This window comes from Suncus etruscus, chromosome 17 (assembly GCF_024139225.1).
Source record: "Suncus etruscus isolate mSunEtr1 chromosome 17, mSunEtr1.pri.cur, whole genome shotgun sequence".
Taxonomy (NCBI): Eukaryota; Metazoa; Chordata; class Mammalia; order Eulipotyphla; family Soricidae; genus Suncus; species Suncus etruscus.
In genome coordinates this window covers 32,858,295-32,876,369 of record NC_064864.1, presented here as the reverse complement: position 1 = coordinate 32,876,369, position 18,075 = coordinate 32,858,295, and the positions used below count along the sequence as shown (strand labels likewise).

The window sequence follows — 18,075 nt, the reverse complement described above, 5'->3', positions numbered from 1 at the left end:
TCACCATTAGCACTCTATCAGACATTTTTAAATATAATTCTTAAGAGTGTTCTATGTTTTCCTCAATGAACTTTATAATTTTCGGTCTGATTTCAAGGTCTTTAATCCATTTTGAGGTTATTTTTGTGTAAGGTGTGAAGTATGGATCAAACTTTAATTCTAACAAGTGGTTATCCAATTGTTCCAAAACCATTTGTTGAAGAGACTGTCTTTGTTCCATTTCAAATTCTTAGCTCCTTTGTCAAATATTAGTTGGCCATACATTTTGGAGTATGCCACTGGATATTCTATTCTGGCCCATTGGTCTGTAACTCTGTCTTTGTTCCAGTACCATGCTGTTTTTGATCACTATGGTTTTATAGTAAAGCTTCAGGTTAGGTAAAGAGGCTGAATGAAAACAGGCTGGATCTCAGTGACATCTGGTTCCCAACATTTTTGTGATAAATCGGGAGTCTGAACCACAGATGTGATTCCCTGACTTCCTGCTCCCCACAAGAAAATACAGGGCAGCCAGGCTGAGTTTTCCACACAGAAACTCAAGCCATCGGAGCCCAAAAGTACTCTACTCAACAGCCCAGGAAGAGATATGAGCCAGGCATGTGGAGTGTCTGCTCATTCCTCCCTAAGAGTCACATGAGAGCTCCAGCTCACACAGTCAGCTGTGTGATGACATGAGCAGGTACTGAGAGTTCAGGGAACAGGGCAGGGATTGGTGTACACCCCCACCTCCAAGTCTCCCCCCCCTTTCAAAAGTATGCCTTCAAGATATAATTGTATCACTTCTCTACTAATTTCTCTCTTTTTTTTTTTTTTTTTTTTTTTTTTTTTGGTTTTTCGGGCCACACCCATTAGATGCTCAGGGGTTACTTCCTGGCTATGCACTCAGAAATTGCCCCTGGCTTGGGGGGACCATATGGGACGCCGGGGGATCGAACCGTGGTCCTTTCCTTGGCTAGCGCTTGCAAGGCAGACACCTTACCTCTAGCGCCACCTCGCCGACCCCACTAATTTCTCTCTTGAGTGTATTTTTTATTTTATTTTTTGGTTTTTGGGCCACACTCAGTGATGCTCAGAGGTTATGCCTGGCTATGCCCTCAGAAATCGCTCTCAGCTTGGGAGACCATATGGGATGTAAGGGATCGAATGGAGGTTTATCCTGGATCAGCCATGTGAAAGGCAACTAGCCCCTTAAGTATGTTTTTCTACTAGGTGATCTGAATGCACCTTTTTTCATTTAACATTCAATCCCTTATAAAGTATAATAACTTTCCAATGTATTCCACCTTGAATGGAAAAATATAGCCACTTGGGTCTCTAAAATTTGCCTCCTGGTCCTCTCACAGATCCCACTTGGATCAGGCTGGAGTTCAAAAGTCTAGTTGGATTGTCTTCCAGATATTTACCAGGAGTTATCATCAGCCTCAACTAAAGTTCTATGAAGCAAGCATCTTCCCAAAACCTAGATAAAAGCACATCTGAGAAAAACCTTTATACTTTGAAGAAAACCTTTATCCTGGTAGCAATTTTTGTTGGGTATAGTTATATATTAATTAACTCTTTTTAACTAATTATAAAATTATTATAATAACCAAATGTACACATAATAAAACTAAATTCATTTTAATTGCTCCTGGTTATAGTACTCTACATATAAGAAAAATAAACCAAGCTGTAAGATTGTTTCGAATGTAGCAATTTTTGAAAAAGTACAAATTTGGAATCTGTATGTAAATGCAACAAGTAGGACATCTACTTTAAAACTACTATTCAAAAAGTAGCATTTGAAAAGATATAAACTATGATTAGCATGATGTGTTTTATAGAATGGACATATAGCTTACTGCCAAATTGGAAATAATTGAGTTATGACTATATTGGAAAATCAAATGTTCTTTTTTATAAAAAGTAGCTCAAGATTTATAAAAGGAATTTTCTAGTAAACTCAATAACCTTTCACACATGAGAAAAAAAATCCCCATTAACCCCACCCACACAGATTTAAGTCGAGCCATTATATGACTCATTTCTAAAAACATGGAACTGGCTAGATAGCCAATTTTAATTTATTAAAGTGCATTTTTAAGGCTTGTTAATAAAAATTGCAATATCAAATACAAATTACTTAATAGACATACATAACAAGATAAATGATTATAAAGGTTTTTAAAACCATTTTTAAATTTTATGATATATCGAATAATAAAGATGTCAAACACAGTAGCATTTTCATTGTACAACACAATGCTTTTGTTATATGGAACTCTTTAGGAGTCAAACAAAAATAATGCTGTCTAAATATTTCTCTGTAACTGTAATACATTCCTTTGGCAGAACAGTTAGATGCAGAGCAAGAAGAGTTAGATTTTCGGAAGTTTGGGTGCATTAACCACAGGATTTGCCTCCTGTAAGTATCTCCTCCCTGCACTTTTGTAATCATAGGTGCAGCCGTGAGTTTCTGCATAGCGATGAGATGCACAGAAGTTGTTTCCACATCTAGAGCACAATAAAAAGTTTATGTGAATAATGATATTCTACAAGAAGCTTATCTTTTTGAGAGACCAGAGCTCAATGGTTCTCTTTAACATTTTCCATACTAATTTTTCCCTTCCACTGAATAAGTATCAGCATCCCCAAGATAATACGTTTCCATCTATTACAATCTATTACGAAATATAGAAGGATATAGATCAATAACCCTTAAGAAGCATTAAAATTACAAAAGCTAAAAATACGCCTACTATTTAAATTATACCTAATAAAACTTGGGGAAGATTTGTGTTTCTGGGAATTTCAATCCTGTAAAAAAATTAAATAATATAAAACCTAACTATTAGTGCTGAAGAGATAGTACAGCAGTTAAGGCACTTGTCTTACACATAGCTGACTTTTGAATCCTGATATCCCATATGATCCTCCAAGCCCTCCAGGAGCAATTCATGAATACAAATCCAAGAGTAACCCCTTAGCACTGAGTTTGGTGTGCTCCCCACAAAAATCCTAACTATGCCCCAAAAATGGTTTTAAATTGTATGTCAAAAAATTGGCTAGACTTGTAACTTCAGCAGCAAAGCCTGCACCTTGCATGTGTGAGTCCTTAGATTTGATCCCTGGCATTGATATACATTGCATGCATGCATACATACATACAAAGAGCTATCTCTATATAAACATAATATATTCTATAAAGCAGAAGCTAGGGGCTGGATATATAGCTGAAAGAATTATAATGCATGCCTCCACTGAAGCTAACACCCTTTCCCTACAGCACCACTGGTTGTGGTCCCTGGTGGCTCCCAGCTTGTGGGTTGAGCATTCAACTACCTGATCTAGTTGGCTGAGGCCCCTAATCCTCTTGAGCATTGCTTGGGAGGCCCTTCTCCATCAAAAACAGTAATTATTTTCAACATTTGCTCTTAACCTAAATAAACGCAAACACCATATCTGATGGATGAAAGAACTAATTTGGGTGGGAAAATGTTTTGTAAGTGTATTTTTAATTATAAACTTATAAACTTATCTTTAAGAAATATAAATGCGGGGCCCAGAGAGAGCACAGCGGCGTATGCCTTGCAAGCAGCCGATCCAGGACCAAAGGTGGTTGGTTCGAATCCCAGTGTCCCATATGGTCCCCCGTACCTGCCAGTAGCTATTTCTGAGCAGACAGCCAGGAGTAACCCCTGAGCACCGCTGGGTGTGGCCCAAAAACCAAAAACCAAAAGAAAAAAAAAAAAAGAAAGAAATATAAATGCAATATATAATTATAAAAATATATAGTATAGTATCTGAAGTGATAGCACAGTGGGTAGGGTGCTTTCTTGTGCACAGCTGACCGAGGTTCTATCCCCCGCATTCCATATGGTCCCCAAGTTCACCAGGAGTACAGAGCCAGGAGTAACCCCTGAGCACCTCTGAGTGTGGCCTCCTGCCCCAAAGATATATATGGTACATTCACTTTAGATTTAGTCCCCTTTTTACATTTAAAATGGAATCCTTTTTGTTTGTTTATTTTGTTTTTGTTTTGGGGCCACACCCACCAGTGCTCAGTGGTTACTTTTGGCTCTGAGCTCAGAAATTACTCCTGACAGGCTTAGTTACCATACAGGATTGCTGGGGTTCGAACTGGGGTCGGCTGTGTGCAAGGTAGACGCCCTACCCACTGTACTATGACTCCATATCAAAATAAATTTTTTTTTTTTTGGTTTTTGGGCCACACCCGTTTGACGCTCAGGGGTTACTCCTGGCTATGTGCTCAGAAATCGCCCCTGGCTTGGGGGGGGACCATATGGGACACCGGGGGATCGAACCGCGGTCCTTCCTTGGCTAGCGCTTGCAAGGCAGACACCTTATCTCCAGCGCCACCTACCCGGCCCCATCAAAATAAAATTTTGAATGAGGGGTTGTTCTAAGCTATCTTGAATGAGGGATTCTTCCTAGTTATACTGAAACAAAAAACAACTATATATATATATGTATATATATATATATGTATATATATATATCATAATAAAGAAAATAGAACTATCATCTCCCATTGGTTTAAATAACTTAATTTAAGGAGTAGAGGAAGATTTCATGACTTTGAATTAGTAAATTTTTGTGTTTGTTTTTGGGTCACACCCGGCAGCGCTCAGGGGTTACTTCTGGCTCTATGCTCAGAAAATCGCCCCTGGCAGGCACGGGGGATCATATGGGATCCCAGGATTCGAACCACCATCCTTCTGCATGAAAAGCAAATGCCTTACCTCCATGCTATCTCTCTGGCCCCGATTTCATGACTTTGAAAACGCTTAAGTTATCTACTTGCTCTTTATTTCATTTAGGAATAAAATGAGGGACACTATTTGGCCATCATCTTAATGATGCTATGAAATGATTTAAGGACATTTTATAATGTGCATTCCACAAGATGGAAAGCCACAAAGAAAGTCTCTTAGCATTTCCAGCTGGTCAACCTACCTGCATTCGTAGCTGGTAGCTAGTCCAGTTTTCTTTCCACAGTGAAAACAATGCCTTGTTTTCTTTTTTGTCTGAATAGGGGCTTTCACAGGTGGTAGATGATGGGCACATTCTCCTATTTAGAGAAAGAGTGCCTTAATTAGTAGTATTACTTAATTAGTATCATTTTATTTTAAGATAACATATATTTTTCAGGATTACACACAACAAAATTCTGATCTTCATTAACACTATCAGATTGATCGATTCCATCTACCTGTCCTTCAACTCCCTCAACCCTACTATCCCCTTGTTAAACATGTTTCCACAGTTTACTTTTGTTGTGTCTTAGTTGGTTCTTTATATTCCGTGTATGAGCAAAGCCATCATTATTTGTCTTTCACCTTCTGACTTATTTCACATAGCAGTCACCTCATATTATATTCATGTGGTCTCAAAAAAAGGAATGATCACATTTAATAGCTGAGTAGTATTATTTTGAATCTATTAAATTATTTTAAAATATATAATATAACTAATAATGAGTTATATTTCATGATTTTTTTATACCATCATCTGTCTTGACTACTGTAAATAATGCTGCTATAGGGGTTACAGTATATTTTGAATTAGTGTTTAATAGTCTGTGAATAAATTATAGGAGTCATTCTGGATCATACACTTCTATTTTTAGTTTTAAAAAAATACCATGGGGCCGAAGAGATTGCATGGAGGTACAATGTTTGCCTTGCATGCAGAAGGATGGTGGTTCGAATTCCGAAATCCCATATGTTCTCCCGAGCCTGCCAGGAATGATTTCTGAGCATAGAGCCAGTAGTAACCCCTGAGTGCTGCCAGGTGTGACCCAAATGCCCCCCAAAATTAAGGAAAATACCATATCATTTTAATAGAAGCTGCATCACTTTACATTTTCCCCCACAATAACATGAGAGTTGCTTTTTTTTTTTTTTTTTGGGCCACACCCGGTAACGCTCAGGGGTTACTCCTGGCTATGCGCTCAGAAGTCGCTCCTGGCTTGGGGGACCATATGGGACGCCGGGGGATCGAACCGCGGTCCGTCCAAGGCTAGCGCAGGCAAGGCAGGCACCTTACCTCTTTGCGCCACCGCCCGGCAAGAGTTGCTTTTTTTATTCACATCTTTAGCAACACATTTCTGATTAAGCCACTTTTAAGAGTCATAAAGATACATCTCATTGTAGTTTTTATGTGTTAGTAAGCCTAAAATATTAAATGTTATTAATATTAAATATTTACTAAGTTAATATTACATATTTAATATTTCATATTTTAATATTTTACATTATAAAATAATTTAAAAATAGGTTTGGGGTGGAAGTAATATTTGGTGGGTAAGTAGTTTGCCTTGCATGAAATTGACCTGTGTTCAATTCCCAACATCCCATATGGTCCCCAGAGACTGCCAAGATTAATTTCTGAGGACAGAGCCAGGAGTAACCCCTAAGCACAGTAGGGTGTGGCCCCAATTTTTTTTAAATTAAAGTTTAAATTGAAAAGTAAAATTATCACTATAATCTAGTAAACTGGAAATTGGAAAGTAAAACTGACACAATATATGTAGAAAAGCCTAAAGTCTTCACCCAAAAGCTAATAGAAGTAATGAAGTTTCAAGATACAAAGTAAATATGCAAAAATTCTGCTACATATGTACACACAAACATAAATTAGATAAAAGAGAAAATGCAAAACCAATTTTACACATTATTACATAAAAAATAATAAAATACCTGGAAGTAAAACTCACAACAGAGATTAAAAAATCCAAATACCATAAATAATGACTAAAAAATAAAGAAAATATACACCATAATTATGGATTGGAAGAATATTATTGGTATAGTGCATAACTTTAATGGTAGAGCACATGTGTCAGTGAGCAGAATGGGTTTGATTCCCATTACCACATACCCTTAGTGGCCTATGTATTGCTGGGTGAGGTCCAGGTGCCATCCCTTAGATAATAATCCCCACAACAATAGTGTTGTTGTTGTTTTTAATACACAGGTTAAAATGTTAAAATGTTAAAATGGCCAGATTCTTAAAGCAATATTCAATGTAATCCCTATCAAAAAATTCAATGTCGGGGGGTGGGGGGGGTAGAGAGACAGCATAAAGATAGAGAATGGTGGTTCAAATCCCGGCATCCCATATGGTCCCCGAGCCTGCCAGTAGCGATTTCTGAGCATAGAGCCAGAAGTCACCGCTGAGCAATGCTGGGTGTGATCCCAAAACCAAAAAATAAATTGAGTGTCAGGCTGGAGCAATAGCACAGCAGTAGGGCATTTGCTTTGCACGCAGCTGACCCAGGACAGAAGGTGTTTCAAATTCAGCATCCCATATGGTCCCCAGCCAGGAGCGATTTCTGAGAGATTTCTGAGCCAGATACCACCGGGTGTGGCCCCAAAAAACAAACCAAAAAATTTCAATGTCATTTTTCAAGAAAACAGAACAATTATAAAATGTGTATTGAACCCCCAACAGTCTAGGCAATCCTGAGCAAAAAGAAAAGGCATCTTGTTGACCTTTAGATATACTACAAAGGCACTATAATCAAACAGTATGGTACTGAAATAAAAACAAAACTACATAAAATTTAAAAGCTTTTGCACAAAGAAAAACCCAAAAGTTAAATGTGAAATATTTACCATAACACAATCTTGTCACCACAAATTTATGGTGTCTGATGACTGAACTTCCAGTTTGTTTTTGAAATTGCCTGAGGTTTCATTCAAAGTACAAGTTCTTCCATTGACCCACACACTCAGCCCTTTGTGATTATTTTTAAAGATACACCACTGTGCCGAGTGCAGCAATAAATAACTATGTGTGTACAACCTTTCAGATGAGTGTTTTTCTGTCTGGGGATAGATACCCAAACCCCCCAAAAAAGCAGGATTGCTGGGTCCTACGGCAGATTGATTCTGAAGAGAACTATAAAAGAAATGTTGAGGAAATGTTCAAGATCTCAAAGAAACCATGGAATGAATCAAACAAAATGCAAATGAGAATAAGAAGGCTATGAGTAGAAATGAGAAAACTTCAAACAGAAATAGCAGGATTAAAAAACTTGGTAGGCAAAATGAAAAACTCACTGGAAGGCCTCACCAAGCAAAGTAACAGTTGTTGAGGACAGAATCAGTGTGTTGGAAGATGAGCTACATAACACTATATACAACAGCACAAATTGAGTTTTTAATAGAATATGGGAAAAATCCTCAAAACAAGTGAGCAGATAACAGTAGACCTTCAGAATAAATTCAACACAAACAAGATAAGAATCATTGGGGTTTCAAAGAGAAAGGTATAAAACACCTATAAAGAATCAACACTCAGAGATATCATTGCTGAGTCCCCAGAGCTGAAGAGTACATAAACACACACCTTGGATGCCCAAAGAGCACCACCTAAAATAGACCCAAATAAAAGCGCCCCAAGGTACATCCCAGAGCAAGGTTAAAAACATAGAATACTGAAAGCAGCAAGATCAAAGAAAAAAATTATATACAAAAGAAACGTATTTAAGGGTTTTTTTGGGGGGAGTCCACACCTGGTGACACTCGGGAGTTACTCCTGGCTATGGGCTCAGAAATTGCTCTTGGCTTAGGGGACCATATAATGTGCCAAGGGATTGAACCGTGGTCCATCCTAGGTTAGCGTCTGCAAGGCAAACACCCTAACAGTTGCACCATCACTCCAGCCCCAGTCTCTAAGTTTTATGGCATATTTATCACAAGCAATTCTTCAGACCCAAAAGCAGTGGTGAGATATAGTGGAAAAAAATAAAGGGGCCAGTGATAGCACAGTGGTAGGGCATTTTTCTTGTACACCACCTACCTGGACAGACCTAGGTTTGATTTCTGGCTTCCTGTATGGTCCCCCAAGCCTGCTAAGAGTAAAATTCTGGGTGCAGAGCCAGGAGTAACCCCTGATCATCATCATGTGTGGCCCAAAAACCAAAAAAAAATAAAAGTTCAATGAAATGAATGTCTCACCAAAAATATGTCACCCATGCAGACTTGAAGGATACACAGTTTTACAAATACACAATATCTCAGGAACTTTACAGACTAAAAAGCAACTTTAAAGGATTTTAAGGATATCATATAAGGTAATACAAAGTCATAAAAAAACACATACAAAAGATGACAGAAAATTCATAACAAAAATCTTTCTCAATATCAAAGAACTAAATGCACCAATTAAGAGACATTGAGTGGTAAAATAGATAAGAAAATTAAATCCAATTTAATTTTGCTGTCTGCAAGAAACACATTTGAATAGTCAGAGCAAACACTGAATCAAAGTCAAAGATTGAAAGACAAGCAAATTAACTCCCTTAAAAAGGCTGAGAAAGCCATACTAATATCAACCGACATAGACTTCAGGCTTAAAATGGTTATAACAGAGGGTCATAGCCTAACAATCAAGGAAATATACATCAGGAAGAAATCACATACCTAAACATATATGCACCCAATGAAGGGCCAGCACAAGACTTAAAACAACTGCTCATGTACATGAAGACATCAATAACAACACAGAACTAGTTGGGAGACTTCAGGACTGCTCTGTCACCTCAACAGATCAACTAGGATAAAAATCAACATGAGGGGCCAGAGAGATAGCATGGAGGTAAGGCATTTGCCTTTCATGCAGGAGGTCATCGGTTCGAATCCCAGCGCCCCATATGGTCCCCTGTGCCTACCAGGAGCAATTTCTGAGACTGGAGACAGGAATAACCCCTGAGCACTGCCGGGTGTGACCCAAAAACCAAAAAAAAAAAAAAAAAATTCCACATGAATATACTAGCTATGAAAGAATAAATGAGAGGGTTAGTAGATATTGACATATGTATATGTGTATATATACACATAGAAATATATCAATATAAAAGTTTTCATCCCCAGAAAGCTGAATACATATTCTTCCCTAACGCACATGGGACAATCCCCAAGACAGACCACATGCTGGGCCACAAAACACATCCATAAAATCAAGAGGATAGAAATTGTAATAATTATCTTCTCAGACTATTATACACTGAAAATGGAAGTGAATTACAAACAGAAATGGAGATATAACTTTAGCACCTGAAAATTAAACAGGTTACTACTCAACAACCAGTGGGTCAGAGGGAAAATAAAAAGATTCATGGAAAAATTTCAAAAGGAGACACAAATTATCAGTTTTTGTGGGATATAACAAGACTGGGAATAAGAGTTTAAAGCAGGAAAGAAGGAAATGATAAAACTTAGAGCAAAATTAATGAACTGGACATGCAAAAGGCAATGAAAAGATCAATAAAAGTATGAGTTGGTTATATATTTTAAAAAAACAAGATTAATTAATCATTAACAAAACTCAAGAGGAGAAAAAGAACCTTAATAAACTGAAGCAAAAATTAAAGGAGGGATATCACTAGAGATACAACAGAAATTTAAAGAGTAATCAGAGAATATTTTGAAAACTTTATGCCACAAAACAAGAGTACCTAGAAGAAAAGAATGAATTTTTGGAATCCTATAACCTCCTCAGGTTAAAAAAAAATTATCAAAAAAAAAAAAAAAAGATGCTCTGAAATACCTGAACAGACCTATCTCTATTGACGAATCAAAACAGTAATCAAAAAACTTCTCAAAACTAAAAGCAAAGGTCCAGATGGATTCACTAGTGAATTCTTTCAAACCTTTTAAGAGGACCCAATAACAATTCTTTTAAGGGTTTTCCAGGGAATTGAAGAAATAAAAATACTCACAAAGTGTTTCTATGAAGCTAACATAACCTGATACCATAAGACAAAGACATTGGGGAGGGAGGGAGGGAGGGAGAGAGAGAGAGAGAGAGAGAGAGAGAGAGAGAGAGAGAGAGAGAGAGAGAATTAGAGGCCAATATTGTTGATGAGCACATATGCAGAGATCTTCAACAAAACACTAGCAAACAGAATTTAACAAATTACCAAGAAGGTTAGAGACCATGGCCAAGTAGGATTCATCCCAGAAAGGCAAGGATGGTAAAATATAAGTCAGTCATTATAATACACCAGGTCAATAAAAAATATATAATATAAATCATATAAACATAACAATAGATGCAGAGAAAACATTTCAAAGGACCCAGCACACAATCTTAATTTTAAAAAACTCTCAGGAAAGAAACTGAAAGAACTTTCCTCTATATAGTAAAAGTCATTTACAAGCCAGCACAAACATAATACTAAAGGGGGGAACTATGTTTCCTCTATGATCTGGCACAGACAAGGTTGTCCACTCATGCCACTTCCATTCAATATAATACTGAAAGTAATTTCCATAGCAATTAGTCTAGAAAAAGATATCAAGGGCATCCAGAGAGGAGCAGATGACTTATACTATAATTAAAAAATCCTGGACTCTACCAAAAGTCTTTAAGAAACAATAGATTTGTGTAGTAAAATGGCAGGTTACAAAATTAATGTGTAAAAATGCATGGCTTGGGGCCGGGTAGGTGGCGCTGGAGGTAAGGTGTCTGCCTTGCAAGTGCTAGCCAAGGAAGGACCGCGGTTAGATCCCCCGGCGTCCCATATGGTCCCCGCAAGCCAGGGGCGATTTCTGGGCACATGGCCAGGAGTAACCCCTGAGCGTCAAATGGGTGTGGCCCAAAAACCAAAAAAAAAAAAAAAAAAAGCATGGCTTTTCAATATACAAATAATTAAAAGAAAACAAAAATAAATGTTCAAAAAACAATCTGATTCACAATTGTGCCTCAGAAAATCAAGTACCTTAGAATCAACTGAAGATGTAAAAGACCTAGACAAAGAAAACAATAAAACTGCTTCAAGAAAGAAAAGAGAACTCAAGGAAATGGGGACATATACCCTGCTCATGGAATGGGAGGATTAACATCATTAAAATGTCAACACTTGGGGCCGGAGAGGTAAGGTGTCTGCCTTGCAAGCGCTAGCCAAGGAAGAACCATGGTTCGATCCCGTGTCCCATATGGTTCCCACACACACAAGCCAGGGGCAATTTCTGAACACTTAGCCAGGAGTAGCCCCTGAGCATCAAACGGGTGTGGCCCAAAAAGAACTAAAAAAAATGTCAACACTTCCTAACACATTGTACTGATTTCATACAATCACTATAGAAATATCCAAACTGTTTTTCAAAGAAATAGATCAAATGCTTCTGAAATTCATATGGAACAAAATCCTTCATATATAGCTAAAGCAATCTCTTGGTGGGGGGGAGGGAGGAAGATAAGAGGAATCACTTAGTCCAACTTCAAACTGTACTATATAACAGTAGATATTAAAACAGTATTGTATTGGAACAAAGACAGAGCAAAGACAGAGCCTCCTATCCATGAAATAACTTGAATATACTGAGACTGACCCTTAGGTATGTGATCAATTAATCTTTGATAAAGGAGCAAAAAATATATATGAAGTGAAACATGTAAAGCCTCTTTAACAAGTGGTGTTGGGAAAACTGTTCAACTATATGCAAAATAGTGAACTTAAACATCTCTTTAAAGTCGTGCACAAAGTCCCACTTCCTCCTGCAAAGACATATTAAACAAAGGGGAAATTGTACGTATAAAAACAAGCTCTTATCTACTAGGTATAAGAACTCATACTTGTTTACAACACAGGGACATCTCCCACCCTGAATGTATGTCATGTGGAAACAACCTGGGCTCCAGGGAACTAGACACTGACCGTTCAGCCTTAACTCCTGGATCCCAGACACAAAAATGACAGAATTCATAACAGCTCCAGGAACCAAATCCCCTCCAGGGCATTTACAATGCTGCTCTGACACCAACATGTGCCAGTTCTAAATTGATAACCTGACAATGAGGAAATGGGAACAACTTGATCTAAGAGCAAGTTGTCCTTCCTCATCATCTATCGATAAGACAAAATCAGAAGACATGTCACTCATTGACCTGTGCAAAAGATAAGATCGTTATATACAGACGACTGGTTGTTGCAACCAAGACTGGACAGAACACATCCAGGGACCAACAACAACAACAACAACAACAACAACAGCAACAAAAAGCTCTAGCCTAGTTTTTGGTCTACGATCTGTTCAACAAACAAGAGCTCCAATTCCAGAAGTCTGACTGAGACAACCGCAACTGAACGGATCTTCTGGAAACATAACGAAAGACTTTATCCCAGGCTCCATTCTAGGAGCAACATAACGACCAAGAACACCAACTACAGAAGATGGATTAAAACGACACTGAAGAAGCATAACTGCTAGAACCACAAAGCTCCACTTCATAAGCTCCACTCCCTGAGCTGCACAGCCACCAAGATCTCTAGAAACAGAGATCTGATTTTACCATCCAAGACAAAGCAGAAGTCTTCCACACACCATGAAAGCAACAAGGGAGAGGAAATGATCATGCAAGGTGTCTAGAGTTAATACCATGACAGTATACTTCAGGGGTGGAGAAACCCTGTATCTCCTAGGTCAAGGGAATTCCCTCTACAATATCCCCAATAGTTACTGTGCCTATGCAGGGGGAAAAAGAAAAGGAAAAAAAAAAGCACAAAACAATCATTTTTCCACATGTTTATTTATCGATTGATCAATTTTTTTGATGTCTTTATTCTGGTGTGGAGATTAAGGTTGTGTCTCAAATATTATTTTTGTTTTTTGTTTTGTTTTTTGTGGTTTTTGAGTCACACCCAGCAGTGCTCAGAAGTTATTCAGGCTCAGAAATTGCTCCTGGCAGGCACAGGGGACCATATGGGGCGCCGGGATTCGAACCGATGACCTCCTGCATGAAAGGCAAATGCCTTACCTCCATTATATCTCTCCAGCCCCTCAAATATTATTTTATCTTATTTTGTCTTGTCTTTCTCTTTCTTTTTGCACTCGAGCATGATTTGATTTCAGAACTGAGACTAATGTGTGGTGCCTGTCTTTATTGCTGTAGTGCTCACTGGTTATTTAATTCGATATTTCTTTCTGTATTGTCGTGGTGTTTCAATTACCTTTTTCACATCCTCTCTCAAACTGAGGTTGGAAGCCTCTAGAGGGACTCCGCCTATTTTCAACATATTTGACTTTTGACTTCTTTTTTATTTTTTTCCTCTTATTTTGTACCCCAATCTATTGCTTTTCTTTCCTTCAAACAAAACCACTTACCTCGATTTATTTAGCTCTGCCTCTTAAATAGAGGGGGAAACAAGGGAGGGTTCCAGGACCAAACAGATATGTGATCACTAATAGTAAGCCAGACAAAGAGGGGTTCACCTACTCTAGCAGCCTGGGGAGTGATGGTGGGGTATATGGGTTGTAGAAAGGGAACTGGAATGGGGGGGAGTACATATTTGGTGATGGGTATTCCCCTGATTCAATGTTAATATGTACCTAAAATACTACTGTGAAAGATATGTAAGCCATCGTGGGAAAAAAATTGTGTTTTTAATCACAAACTTTCTTTGACTTACATATATTATTATTATATCAATTTTATTATATGTTATGTTATGTTACTATATTATGTTATGTTAGCTTACCTCATTATGTTAATCAATTTTGTCTCTTGAATAAATTCTTACAATAAAAAAAAGTCATTCATAAAGTCAAATCAAAATTTATTAAAGACCTTCATATCAGACCTGAAAAGATAAGGTAAGTATTTCAGGAAAGCATAGGCAGAATACTCCATGACATTAAAGCTAAAAGCATCTTCAAAGATGAAACACCAATGGCCGAGCAAATGTAAGGAAAGATAAACCAATGGACTATTTAAAAGCTTTTGCACATCTAAGGAAATAAAAACTAACATATAAAGACTACCACAGAATGGAAGAAACTATTCTAGTGCCTTATAGGATATATAAGGCACTGGTAGATCTCAGCAAGAAAGCATATCTAACCCTATTCAAAAATAAGAAAAAGTGAACAGATATTTCCTTCTAAAAAGAAATACAGTGCCCTTTCCTGTGTCCTTTTAAGGTTGACTCAGTGCTTTAAGATGCTAAAACAGAAAGGTAGAATAAGTCTCCATTAAACCTAGAGAGGAGATTGTAAAACTACTCTCTGGATCCTGTCTGGGGTTAAAGCCAAATAAAAGGATAAAAAAAAAGAATGAAAGAAAGGTGGCCAAAAGGCAATTAAAAATGTTCCACAACATTAATATATCAAAAAATGTAAATTGAAACAACAATTAGATATTATCTCACACCACAGAGACTGGCACACATCACAAAAAACAACCTGTGCTTGCACGGACACAAGGAAAAAGACTCTCTCGTTTACTGCTGGTGGAAATGTAGAGTATTCCAGCCTATCTTGTAAAACAATATGGATATTCCTCAAAAAACTAGAAATTGAGCAATACCACTTGAATATGATCCAGCAATACCACCCCTATCCCTAGGAGCCCCAAAGCTCCAGGCAGAAAAATCCTCTGCTCTTCTATGTTCATCGCAGCACTATTTACAATAGTCAGAATCTGTAAACACCACCAAGTGTCCGAGAAGAGATGAGTGGCTAAAGAAACTTGATCTTACATTTAGAACAAAGGACATAAAACAGTGTCTTTTGCAGAAACATTATAGATTAAAGTACTACACATAATACAAGTAAGAAGAGAGCCAGAATTAGAAAGCCACCCAAGTGTCTGAGAACAGATTACTGGCTAAAGAAACTGTGGTATATCTACACGATGGAATAATATGCAGCTGTTTGGAAAAAAAATAAAGTCATAAAATTTGTTTAAACATGGACGGATATGGAGCAATTATGGAGTATTATGCTGAGTAAAATGAGTCAGAGAGACATACATATAATAATTATACTCATTTGTGAGATACAAAGATGATAATATGATTTCTAAAGACTACTGAGATGAGGTCAAGGAAAACCAAATAGCAAGGGAGTGTGGTTAGGGCAAAGAAGAGACACTATGAAAATGACAGTTGGAAATTATTACTATGGACAAATACTGGGTGCTAAAAGGAGATAAAGTGATATTCACAATACCCCTTCAGTAACAATATTGCAAACTACTGTGTCTAAGCAGAAAAAATGGGAGAGAGACAAAAAGAGAGAAAGGGAGAGAAGAAATTGTCTACCCCAGAGACAGTAAGGGGGGAAGGAAATTGGGGACATTGGTGATGGGAAATATGCACTGGTGAAGGTTTTGCATATTGTATGACTGAAATTCAATCATGAACAACTTTGTATCTGTAGAAAAAAGGCCCAACTTTATCATGGCTACCTTGTAACAATATTGTTTAGATAAAGTAATTTTTAAAGTAAAATAAAGAATAAAAACAAAAACAAATTTAAAAAATTCAGCTGTAGCTTACCTACTCTTTTCCCTGTTGCTGTATTATTTCCATTCATTCCAGTACCACGGGCAGACTACAATTAAAACACAAAGCATCCAAGAGGTAAATTAATGTAGAATAGAAGGAAAAATCACCAAACAGAAAATATTCACATTTTATCATGAAAATACTGTCATAATTTATTTAATCTAATTTTATTAACTTAAAATCTAATTATCTTATCCAACATGATACTTTATTTTTAAGAGAATAAATTAGATTACTCAAATTAATTTGTTTCAGAAAATATATAACAAAATATTCTACATTTGCAAATATGCTAATTTATATGAAATTATTTTCATTAGTTCTCTAGAGCCAAAAATTATTTTAAATGTCAAAATATTTTCTACATTCAATGAGTATTTTAAAAAACTTATAAAAATAATTCACTGATAGAACTCATTTAAAAAGATGCCCCCAAAAGCTATAGATACAATGATTCAATATAAAGATGATAAAGAGTATATAATTTTTTTACATTTATTTTTAATGGTGATCAAACTCGGGATCTCATACATCTGAGACAAATCTCTACCACTATGTTATATTCCTGAATACTATAATAGACCATATTGAAAGACAAATACTTACTAGAAAAAAATCTGTAGATTCTAATGGGGGAGAAGTCTTCCTACAATTTTCTTCCTGAAAATGTGGAAGGTTTGTGGGCAATGCAATTCGAGAGGTCCGAAGCCTTCCTACACCATGTGAGCTCTGTAAATTGTCTCTGCTTGAACTCCGGGCCAGCGAAGCAAGAAAACCTATATTATTTATACAACCAACGGGCTCTTTGGAAGCTTTGTTAGCCATTTCTGTGATATCTCGAGCCTCTACCTTAGAAATAATATCAGGTCTTTTCCCAGGTGAGTCAACTTTAACAGCTCGTAAACGAGTAGTCCTAGAGAGAGAAGAATCAGTTACATTTCTAATATCCAATGATCGAAGCAAGTTTTGTGAAGCAGAAGATTGGATGTTCCCAGAATCAAAACATTTGGGTTGTCTCTGTGATTTCACCAGAGAATTATGTAGAGACATTGATGTAGCACAGTGAAGAGGTGACAAGCGTCTATTTTTGTGAGGACTTAATTCTCGGTGGTTAAGAACTGTAGTCTCTACTGATTCACCATTCAGCACTCTTGCAACATTTTTAAATTGCTGCTCTGTCGTTTTCAACCCATTATCACCATTACTGAGTAAGAACTCTGGATTTACCTTCTGTGTACTTTCTAAGTCATTGATCTGTTCATTTGGGATTCCTTCTGCAAATGGTAAAAGTGAGTCTTGAGCTGTATGTTTTTCTGAACTTGGAAATAAAACAGTGTCATTTTCAGTACTAGACGACAAATTTCCTGGGAGGTGTTTTATCTTCCTTGGCAAGGATGACCCAAAATGAAGAATAGAATCTGAAAGCTTCTTATCATTTTCAAACTTCACGGGAGGCAACTGGGATGGTAGTTTTATACTACTATTGGAATGAGACAGTCTGTTACTTTTAAAGTTATCATCTTCATTGAGAAAATCACTAGTAATAGATGATACAGGTTTATCAGCAGCAGGCACACTTGAAACTACATTCCTGGATGTTTCGGGGAGATATGTATTCCCAGAAGATAAATAAGATTGCCCAATATGAGGAAGAACCCTTAACAATCTGTGGCGAGCAGTTGAAGTGGAACTACTAGAAGGTCGAGAAGCTATAGGTGGACGAGGTTTTACCTTGACAGTTTTCTTAGGCTAAAAAAAAAGCAATAGATATATAA

General features: G+C 37.1%; 1 protein-coding gene and 1 non-coding gene across 2 annotated transcripts in view; one reads left to right on the top strand and one right to left on the bottom strand.

Annotated features, from left to right (window-relative positions):
- Positions 1 to 2,213: 2,213 nt before the first annotated feature.
- ZFAND4 (zinc finger AN1-type containing 4) overlaps positions 2,214 to 18,075 on the bottom strand; it is a 37,005-nt gene continuing 21,143 nt past the window's right edge. The window contains exons 6-9 of the mRNA XM_049790657.1: positions 16,907 to 18,049; positions 16,292 to 16,346; positions 4,957 to 5,068; positions 2,214 to 2,493 (exon numbers count right to left, since the gene is read on the bottom strand). Coding sequence (XP_049646614.1) covers positions 2,358 to 2,493; positions 4,957 to 5,068; positions 16,292 to 16,346; positions 16,907 to 18,049 — 1,446 coding nt within the window. The 3' untranslated portion in view covers positions 2,214 to 2,357. The remainder of the gene's footprint in view (positions 2,494 to 4,956; positions 5,069 to 16,291; positions 16,347 to 16,906; positions 18,050 to 18,075) is intronic.
- On the top strand, positions 14,921 to 15,042 carry LOC125995661 (small nucleolar RNA SNORA26). Its single transcript, XR_007491140.1, has one exon. It is a non-coding gene; the product is annotated as a small nucleolar RNA SNORA26 (small nucleolar RNA).